The sequence below is a fragment of the Gossypium hirsutum genome, chromosome A09 (genome assembly GCF_007990345.1).
Source record: "Gossypium hirsutum isolate 1008001.06 chromosome A09, Gossypium_hirsutum_v2.1, whole genome shotgun sequence".
NCBI classification, from domain to species: Eukaryota; Viridiplantae; Streptophyta; class Magnoliopsida; order Malvales; family Malvaceae; genus Gossypium; species Gossypium hirsutum.
This window is the reverse complement of record NC_053432.1, coordinates 70,152,179-70,163,550: the sequence shown is the minus strand read 5'-3', so window position 1 is coordinate 70,163,550 and position 11,372 is coordinate 70,152,179. Positions and strand designations below refer to the sequence as shown.

The 11,372-nt window shown below is 33.5% G+C and overlaps 1 protein-coding gene across 1 annotated transcript; it reads left to right on the top strand.

The window, feature by feature from the left end:
• Positions 1-8,713: 8,713 nt before the first annotated feature.
• On the top strand, positions 8,714-10,585 carry LOC107889393 (probable calcium-binding protein CML35). Its single transcript, XM_016813800.2, has one exon. The coding sequence runs from the start codon at positions 9,795-9,797 to the stop codon at positions 10,482-10,484; it is 690 nt and encodes a 229-aa protein (XP_016669289.1). The 5' UTR covers positions 8,714-9,794; the 3' UTR covers positions 10,485-10,585.
• Positions 10,586-11,372: the final 787 nt, after the last annotated feature.

The window sequence follows — 11,372 nt, the reverse complement described above, 5'->3', positions numbered from 1 at the left end:
TGAGTCAAAAATCGTTATTTACTTTGCGTGCAATGAATGCTCATTTAGTTCTGTCTGATGATATCTTGCTTTGTGCCGAAATGAAAGCAAAACCCTTGTTTATACAATAGATCTGTGAGGCTCAGAAGTCTGATAATGAATTAATAGCACAACAAGCTCAGTGTGATTCTGAATTCAGAGTTGATGTTGATGATTGTTTGAGACTCAGAAATAGACTTTGTGTTCCGAGAAATCCGGAGTTAATTCAGACGATTTTGAGTGAAGCTCACAGTAGTAAATTTTTTTGTACATCCGAGAAGTACGAAAATGTATAACGATTTGAAACAACTATACTGGTGGCCGAGAATGAAAATAGATATTTCTGACTTTGTTTTACGATGTTTAATCTGTCAGCAAGTTAAAGCTGAGCATCAAGTGACATCTGGTTTGTTACAACCAAACATGATTCCTGAGTGGAAGTGGGATCGAGTAACCATGGATCTTGTTTCAGGTTTGCCCCTATCTTCGAGAAAGAAAGACACAATTTGGGTTGTAGTTGATCGTTTGACGAAATCAGCTCATTTTATTCTGATTCGATCTAATTACTTACTCGATAAATTAGCTGAGTTATATATTTCTGATATCGTGAGATTGCATGGTGTGTCTATATCTATCGTGTCTGATAGAGATCCAAGATTCACTTCGCATTTTTGGAAGAAATTGCAAGAGGCTTTGGGCACAAAATTGCACTTCAGCACTGCTTTTCATCCGCAAATAGATGGTCAATCTGAATGGATTATTATTGAGTTTGAAGGTATGTGGGATCAGTATCTACCTTTGATTGAATTTGCTTATAATAACAGTTTTCAATCGAGCATCAAAATGGCACCGTACGAAGCCTTATACGGTAGAAAGTGTAGAACTTCATTATACTGGTCTGAACTCAGTGAAAATAAGATTCACAGGGTTGATTTGATAAAAGAAACTGAACAGAAAGTGAAAGTGATCTGAGATAGTTTGAAAGCAGCTTCTGATCGTCAAAAATCATATGCATATTTGAAAAGAAAAGACATTGAGTTTAAGATCGGCGAGAAAGTGTTTCTGAATGTGTCTCAGTGGAATAAAGTGCTTCGGTTTAGTAAAAAAGGAAAGTTGAGTCCGAGGTTCATCGGGCCGTATGAAATTATCGAGCGTATTGGGCCGGTAGCATATAGATTGTTGTTACCACCAGAGTTAGAAAAGATTCACAATATATTCCACGTATCGATGCTTCGACGATACAGATCCGATCCTTCGTATGTAATTCCTCTGTCTGACATTGAAATTCAGTCTGATATGACTTACGAAGAAAAGCCTATCTGAATCTTAGCTCAAGATGTTAAAGAGTTACGTAATAAGAAAATTCCATTAGTTAAAGTGATGTGGCATCAACATGGTATTGAAGAGGCCACGTGGGAACCTGAAGATGCTATGAAACAACAATATCCAAATCTTTTTAACGGTAAGATTTTCGGGGACGAAAATCCCTAAAGGGGAGAATCGTAACAGTCCGGTTTTGACCCTAGTCAGAATAGTGGCTTCGAGACCACATTTCAGAATTAGAAAAAAAATATTTTAATATTATTTTCCATGCCTATTATATGTGAATGAGCATGTGTGAAAGTCTCGTATGAAAATTTGAATGTTTGTGTGCTTAATTGTGAAAAAAGACCTAATTGCGTAAAATGTAAAAGTTGCCTGCTACTTGTTAAAGTGTCTATTTGATATGGCTTTGTAAATGAGAGATCCTTATGTGGTTATTTGACCATTGGAAGTTTGAATGGACATTAGTAACCATCCATTATGTGATTTTATAATGGTTTAACAAAGGTTATAATGGTAAAATATTTATTATGTAAATATTATTATAACAAAACATGAAAAATAAGGCCATTATGTATGTTCATCCATTGAAAATACAAAATAAAACCTATGTTTGAAGAGCTTTAAGTTTCGGCACACACAAGGTTTAATTAAGGTATGAGTTTTGATCGATTTTTGATAATTTCTACGTTTTTGTGATCGTTGTTAAGTATTGTAACTAGCCCATGCCTCAATTTTTGATTTTGTTGATGATTTGAAAACATGTCATGGATGAATTCATTAGCTTTGTGGTGTTATATGATGAATTAAGAAAGCTTGATGTTGGGTTTGAATGTTTTGTTTTTGGATTTTCGATGAATTTGAGCAATTTGGGCTAAATTGTAAAAATGTTATTTTGAGGGACTAAAATGTGAAATAAATAAAATGTGTGGACTAGTATGAGTACTAGGAGAATTCGGCTAAGCTTGTGTATATGCAAATTATGTGTATTTTGTGAATTTGTGAAATAAGGATTAAAGTGTTAAAATGTGAAAATGTGAGGGCTAGTTTGTAAAATGCCCTAAATATGTGTTTATGGATTGAACTGAATTATATTGTGAATAAAAGGGTTAATTTTGAAAACATATAAATCAAGAAAGGAGGAATTCAGACTTAGATCGAGGAAAGTCGAAGGTTATCGAGTAGACAATTCAAATCGATAATTCCGAGTGCGAGGTAAGTTCGTACGTAATAAATAATGTTAAAGCTATGTTTTAGTGCGTTGGTAATGCATAAATTGTATAGCTATTTGATTACAATTTGAGCATAATGTTATTCGACTATGCTTGGCACTAAGTGTGCAGTTTAATATAGCTTCGGCTACAAATGGCACTAAGTGTGCGAGTTGGAATAGCTTCGGCTATATACGATACCAACTTAGCTTCGACTGACTGAAATGGCACTAAGTGTGCAGAATCATTTTAGCTTTGGCTAACCCTTACAGCACTAAGTGTACGGATGTTAAAGTATGAATAATTTACGGAAAGTCTTGAATTACTCAAGCAAGAGGTAAGAATGAAAGTGAATAAGTATGGGAAGATCTAGGTATGTATGATACCTTTGTGGTAGAAGACATTATCTAGGTGAATTTCATTGAATTATTATGAACTTATGGATCGGATTGGTATAGATTTGATAGATGATTTGAGAATTTATATATATATATATATGTATTGATGTTTTATGTTTATATACTGTTGATAATTTTAGTACGAGATTACTAAGCTTTTGAAAGCTTACTTTGTGTATGCGTTTGAATTGTTTTATAGATATCGAAGCTACCACAAGCTCGGGGACTGTCAAGGATCATCACCATACTATCGAACTTATTTTGGTACTTTTGAAAATGTAAATATTTTTAAGTATGGCATGTATAGGCTAGAATGTATATGTATTTAAGCTTTGATATGTATATATGTTATGCCATGAGAGTTGGCTAGCAAATGGTATGTTTGTGCTTAGTTTTGGTAATGGTTTGTGATGCCAAATTGTGTATGCTTGTAATGGTTATATAGCCTTGTATGTGGTGGTCATTTTGAAATATGCCAAGTTGAGGAAATGGTAAGTTTAAGCATGGGTTAAAAGGTGCCATAAGTGAGTTATGAAATGAGTATTTTGGCATGTTGTTGTAATAAGATTTTTAATGTGTTTTGGTATGGATTTGAATAGGTTATTGAATGATGACGATTTAGTTATAATGAAGCATGTGTTGAGCATGGAATTGGCTGAAAATTTTGGTATATAAGTTGTTTAATATTGCTTGTAGGAATGACCCAAATAAGGGTGGCAAGTTGGCTTAAACCAAGCCTGCATTGTGCCACACAGTCAGGGAACACGGGCGTGCCTTGTGGCCATGAATGCAAAGCAGTAGCCTCTTAAGATCACACGGTTAAGACACATGAGCATGTCATATGGCCGTGGGCTCAAGTCAGTAGCTAGCTAAGTATCACACGGTCATAGCACACGGGTGTGTCTGTTGGCCGTGGGTGAAAGTCAGTATGTATGCCTTGTTTTGGCACGGCTAGATCACATTGGCGTGTCTGGTACCCGTGTGAGGCACACGGCCCAGTCACACGGGCGTGTGACCTCAACAAAATTGAAAAAAATTTCTAAGTTCTGGAATTTATGAATGTGTTCAGTTTAGTCCTGACTTTCCTTAAAAATATGATTTAGGTCTCGTAGACCTTCATAAGAGATGGATTGCAGATGATTGCCTATGTATTAATGTTATGTGATGTCTGTGATTCTGAATTGGTCTGAAATGTTCTGTCTGTCTGGTAATACCTCGTAACCCTAATCTGATAATGGTTACGGGTTAGGGGTGTTACAACATGGGCGTGTGTCTAGGTCGTGTAACTCTCTGTTTAGTTTTTAGAACCATAAGGGCAGAAGACATGGGCATGTTTCCAAGCCATGTGAGGCACACGGGAAAGAATATGGGCGTGGGTCTAGGCCATGTGACATATAAATAGGGTCTGAATCTTGTTTTTGAGGCCATGAATGTTGTCTAACACTAACACTGACCTCCCCCATGTATGAATGATCTAAATATGATTGTGTGGAGACTCTATAATGCTCTATGACTGGCATATGGATAACATAACTGTATGTGTACTATGATGACTATTTCTGACACTGAATTGCATTATCTATTTGTGAAATGAATTAGAATGATTGAACAGATGTTGTGGATATTTTTATTCTGTATTTTTATGGGTTATGGTATTGAGAAGAAGGAAGTAATTTGTTTTGAATTAGTAGCTAAGCCACGATGCATATAAATATGATTCTGGCGCTTTGTTGCATTTTTTATCTAGCAGCTAAGCTACGTCTCTGTAAACGTGACAGATACATACTCTATGGTGTGTAGGGTTGGTTGGGCATTAAACGCCCTTAACAGTGTGCTGGAATGACCGAAGATGGTGTGTAGTGGATGGAGGTAGGAATAATTGCATTTGAATCTGAGTTGTTCTGTATATGAAACTGAAATTGCTTCTACATATGTAGATGATCTGTTTTGTATGTGAACTGAAATTGTAACACCCCTTACCCGTATCCAACGCCAAGACAGGGTTTGAGGCATTATCAGACTTAAACATTCACAAACATGCAAAACCGGGCCATAAAATTTCTTTTAAATTAAAAGTATTCAGTCACATGCATAATGTACCTTACACGAGCTACCGAGGCTCTAAATATGCATTAAAGGCAGTTTGGGACTAAATCGAGAACTTTAAAAAGTTTTAGGGAAACTTAGAAAAAAATTTATGAAACAGGGTCACACGCCCATGTGGACACAAGGACACGCCCGTGTCCTCAGGCCGGTAACTCTCTATTTATGACATCAGCAAAATAAATTTAACCACAAGGCCAGGCCTCACGCCCGTGTGCTAGGCCGTGTCCTCCACACGGTTGAGACACATGGTCGTGTCTCTGCTCGTGTGACTAGTACTTAGGCTATTTTCCAAGCCTTTTGTTACCATTAATCTCTCACATCTTTATACACATCAAAGATATACATCATGGCATCATTTTAATGATTTAACATACTTCACTAAGGTATATTCTTAACTTTAACATGCTATCATTCACTTATTACACGTACTCATATAATATCAAATCTAAAGATATTCATTGACCTTATCATTTGATGACCACTTTTACCAAACTTTCATAAGCATCAATTTATCAAGTAGCTTCAATCAACATCAAAATTCATGTTCAAACATTATCAACTTATTTCCATATTATACATTTACCATGTGTCTATGACCATTTCGATCAGTCAAGAAGCACCCATCATGTATATATGTCGTAATACCAACCATACATATCCCACAAGCATAAACACATCATCATATCACAAGCATTAGAACTTATCATGGATAATTAGGCTTACAAGCCACATCTCATGGCTATATACAATGAATCAATATAAGCCAATACATATGGCTAATCATAACAACATCTATCATAAAACTAAGTCTCTATACATGCCACTCACTTGAAGACATTAACATTCATCAATACTCTAAAGGAGGTAGCTTGATAGTGTGAGGTTACCTCCAATGATCTCCAACCCGAGCTAACTTGTCAACAAATCGAGTTTGGAAGCTTGAAAAACCCTAGCTATGTCTTCTCCATGAAAGTTTCAGCCATGGGGTAGAAGATGGACAAAAATTGGCTTTTAATTTTGTTTTTAATTCATTTTAATTACTAGATTACCAAAATGCCCCTAACTTAAAAATATTCTATTTCACCCATTTCATGTCCATTTTTGTCCAAAAAATTATACAATGGTCTAATTACCATTTAAGGGCCTCCAATTTAAAATTTCATAACAATTAGACACCTCTAACATGTAGAACTCAACTTGTGCACTTTTTTACAATTTAGTCCTTTTGACCAAATTGAGTTCCCAAACGTCAAAATTTTCGAACGAAATTTTCACGAAATCATCTTGTGAAATTTTATACCATAAAAATATAATAAAAATAAATTTTACTGTGTCAGATTTGTGGTCCCGAAACCACTGTTCCGACTAAGCCCTAATTTAGGATGTTACAAAAATTGCTTCTGCTACTTAACTGAATCTTGGGATTCGAGAATTATCTTATAAATGTGTTCCAACTGAATAAACATCTTTTACGTATTGAGTTCACAACTCATTTTGTTACTAATTGAATTTTAGATGGTTCTCAGACTTGAAAGGGTCGGCACTGCAAGAGCTCGGTTAAACTTTTATCTTTCCTTTGAATCCTACTATTAAGAATTTTGATATTCTAAGATATTATGATGTTTGGGAAGATCATATACTTAGTTAATTGCTAAGATGGATATTATACGATGAATGGTTCTTTTTACTGCGTTATAAATGTGGTATTCCTAATATCAATTATGTAACTCTCAGGACTTGAGCTGGACTTCCAAGTTGAGTTTAGGGTGTTACAATTCCGTTTGATTTAAAAAGGGAAACTAGAGGAGATGATTTTCTGAAAAAAAGATGAATAGATCATCTTTCAAAGGGAAAAGGAGAGTTTGAATTAAAAAAGGAAACAAGATGATTTTTTGGAAAAAGATGAACAAATCATCTTTCAAAGTGAGAGGGAGAGAGCATTTGAGGGAGAGGATAAATTAGAAAAAGAGAAAAAGTCAAAAATAAAAGAAAAAATAACTTATATATTAATTAAAAATTACTATCTTTATTAAATATTTTACTATTTTATTGAAGATATATGAATATACATATTACATATTGAATAATAATTATATTAGATTATGATTAATTAATTAATTAATTTTTATTAAGTTATATTTAATAATAATTTTATTAAAATTTAATAATAAGAACAATAATCATTTAACTATTTTTTTAAAAGGGTATTTTGGTCATTTTAATTTTTTCTTTATGTTATTACACATTTATTTCATTCAACTAAATACAAGAATACTATTACAGTTCTATTTCATTTCATTCAACCAAATAATTGAATTACTAATTATAACTCTATTCCATTACAACCCTATTCCGTTCACCCCAACCAAACATGCCATAAATATAACTTTAATATTTTAATTTAAGTAAAAAAATAGTTTAAGAATTAAATAAAAAAAATCTAAAACCATTCAAACAATTTCCAATGAGATTTAAAAAATAAAAATAAAAAAATTACAAAACATCCAAATCTAATCCCCATCCAATAACTAATTCCATATCAAGAAAATCGTATTCAATTGATAACACAAATCCTCAAATTTTATCAGCATCTAAAATGTGTTTTATATAAGAGCCTCAACTTTTTTATCTTCAATAATAATTGAGATAGGAGATCTGTCAATTCCATGGTGGGTGGCGGATGGAATTTCTTTCAACTATGATTTTGTAGAAGCTAACTCCTTGGCAAAACGGAGAGCACTAAGCACAACCATGCTCTCCACCATTAATGGTGAGAATTGGTGTGGCAAACCTCCACTTTTACGCTTGAGAAATTGAGGAATAAATATAGATTAATTACAACAAATAAACGAATATAGAATTTAGATGGAAAACTTCATTGAAGAAAACCATAATCATTATAAAAAATAACTAGAGAAATCACTATGTGAAAATTGTTACAGCTTATATACTATTCTCTTAACCCAAAGGTCCAAATACATCCATACTCGAAAGGTACCTCTTAAACACGGAAAAAGAAAGAGAAATCAAATACAATGGTAGATATGTAGTTGAGGTACACTTAGAAAATCTTTACCCTTTGCTTATCTGCAAATATGGTAAGATGATAGTTAGTAATAGTTTCCATATTTAATTGGGTAAATGTTTTTTTAAAATGATATAGTAGTTCAACTTTAAATATAACAATTTTGTCCTTTAAACACGGGATGATAATCGATCATATTTTATTTTCCAATTACAATTTTATCATAATTTTCGGGAATTATAGTAGTAGAAGAATCCAAGGCACATATTACAACTGAATAAAACCGAGTTTAAAAATTTTAAAACTAGAGACCCATGGATTACTACTTCCAAATATCTCATTTTATCCCTTTCTTACATTGCATCTCTTGTTGTCAACACATCATGTTTATTGGTATAACTGAAATCCTGTATGTTTGGTAAAAGCATGCTTTATTATTTACCACTGAAAATATATATATATTGGTACTTTTCATGATCCATGTTTGGTGTTGTCTCTCTTAATAATGTTATTTTTAAAATTTAAAATTTAAATTTTATTAAAATTTAAAATTTAAATTTTATTCTTTCTCTAAGAGCATAATGTACATTAGCACTGCACTCAATTATTATTTTAATTCATGCATCACACAAATATACAACTTAATTTAATAATATGTAAGGTTAAACATCTTTCCTCATTTTCTAACTGATTTAGCCAATATTTTCAATCAATCTCAACAAGGATGCAAGTTGGATATTCCTTGTTAAAGATGTTAAAGACTTTACCCAACCTGCTACAATATCCGTACTATTATTCTTTGAGTTGGGAAAATACACGGAAGATAGAAAATTCACAAGAAAAAGAAACCCTTTTTGAAACACAAATATAAAAATCATGTAAAAAGAAAGTCTTGTTTTTGTTCTCGAGCAGCAGTAGACACGACAAAATCAGGCACTTTCAAACCAAACCAAAATTACGAGAAGAGGTAGTTTAGTAGATGGTGATATGAGAAATGACGGAAAAAATATTTGTTTGGTTTCTACGAAAACAGGAGAATAGTTGGAAAGTTTTGGAGAAAAATGGTAAATTTTAATTTTAGGTAAGAAGAATTTTATTTTTTTCTTTTGTATTTTTACTAACAGTGAAAGCAACTCAAGAATTTAGACATAAGTTTAATAAATTTATCGAAAAAGTTTTAATATTTTTTTGAAAATTTTTAAAATATAAATTAAATTGATAAAATATATAAATATAGAAAGGTTTAATTTAGTGAGTAAAATAAAATTCTCATAAATTTTAGGTTGACAAAATTAGAATAAAAAACACAAAAGAGTGAAGTTGGAAAAAGACATGTGGTGCAAGTTGAATGGAGTAGGAGTAGGAGTAGGAGTAGGAGTAGGAGTAAAAAAACAAAAATTCTTTAAGTAGGAAAATTAGAATAGAAAAATAAAACATTGAATGTTGGGTTGGGTGTAATTAAAAAATTCTGACTCTACTAACAGTGAAAGGAAGGAAAAGTCGTATTAATAAAAATATATAAATGTTCATAAAATTTCTCATCACACGAAACTTCCTGGAAGCTGCAATGGAGAAGCTCATCACAGCACTTCTCCAAGCATTTAAGCACCCCCACCTCTTCCCCTCTTTCTCCTCAATTTCTTTCTTCTTCTTGCATTCCTTCCACCCGCCTCCTTTGTTCCACCTCTTTCTTTCTTTTTCTCCAAAGCCATCATGAATCTCATTAATAGGCTCAGCCCCAAGCGTCTCTTTCGATCTAATAAAAAAGATAGATCCATCGTCTCCAAGTTCGACCCCTCCTCCTATAGTTCCGGTTCCGCCGTTTCCTCCTCTTCCTCCTCCGAATCCGTCTCTTCCACCCTCAAAGAACATCAGTACCCTTCCACGGCTACCGCTGGCTTCGTAACGCCCACCAGTGTTTTGCCCCAAACATCAGGTGACTGGTCCGATTTTCCCGCTAATTTTTATCTAGAACTTTGCCAGGCGTTTAAAATGTTAGACAAAGATAACGACGGGGTTATATCGAGAAGCGAGCTCGAGGCTTTGCTTGGCAAGGTCGCAAGGCAGCCGCCCAGCCGGGACGAGGTTTCCTTGATGTTGAGCGAAGTGGACGGTGACGGCGACGGCTACATCAACCTGGAAACGTTGATGAACCAGGTGGTTGGACCGGCTTGCGACGAACCCGCCTGCGAACCGGAACTGAGGGAGACTTTTGATATATTTGACACAGATCATGACGGGAAGATCACGGCGGAGGAGTTGATGGCGTTTTTTAAGGACAAAATAGGGGATGAGCGGTGCACGTTAGAGGATTGTCGGCGCATGATAGCGAGTGTCGATAAGAACGAAGATGGATTTGTCTGCTTCGAGGACTTCTCCAGAATGATGGAGCTGCAGCGATGATCATATGATTATGGGTTTTTATCCGTTTGTGTTTGATAATCATGTGATAAGAGATGCACTTGATTTGAGGAAATACAGAAATGAAAATTTGTCTTGGTTTTTTTTTTTGGTCCTTTATTAAATCTATTTTAAGATGCGCCTGAATTGAAGTCAATTAATCCGACGGTTTAGTTTGATTGATCTGAAGAAAAATGTCCACCTGTCGTATGGTGTATATCAATATATAAGACGGGTAGAGAGAAAAAAAAACACATGTTCTTATTACCAGCTGGTGCGCTTTTGCTGGAATTTTATTTTATTTTTAATTTAAAAGTATTAGGGAAATTCGAATTCATGGCATGTGAATTTTTAATAAAGGACAAGAAAGCAAGTGATGGGAAAGTGTTGAATAGAGATCATCATAAAACCTTAGTTGTCCTTATTCATCACTCAACACTATAACCTTGTATTAATTAAATATTTTTATTCTATTTTTTTCCATCATTTTTAGGGAGTCTTGTATTTTTTAATTTTGTTATTTAATTAGAAAATTAATGAAATTAAAATTATAATAAAATTCAATAACCAACATATGTAATACTGGATTATCACAATAAGAATCACAATGCCTCAATTCTTTTGATTTATAATCTTAATTCGATTAGTATTGATACTCTTATCAACATAAGAGGACACGAATTTAAATGCGTTAAAGCGCATTATTTTCCTATTTAAGAGTTGATGAAGACCTATGAGTAAATTTAAACGACAGAATATTCAACATTATTTTTCTATTTAAGAGTTGATGAAGACCTATGAGTAAATTTAAACGATAGGATATTCAATAATGAGGTAATTAACATGGATCTAAATTCAGTTGTATTAAAGGGATAATTATTTTATGAGAGA

Excerpts from the sequence above, each read along its gene's own strand:
- LOC107889393 (XM_016813800.2), top strand. The coding sequence starts at position 9,795 with ATGAATCTCATTAATAGGCTCAGCCCCAAGCGTCTCTTTCGATCTAAT.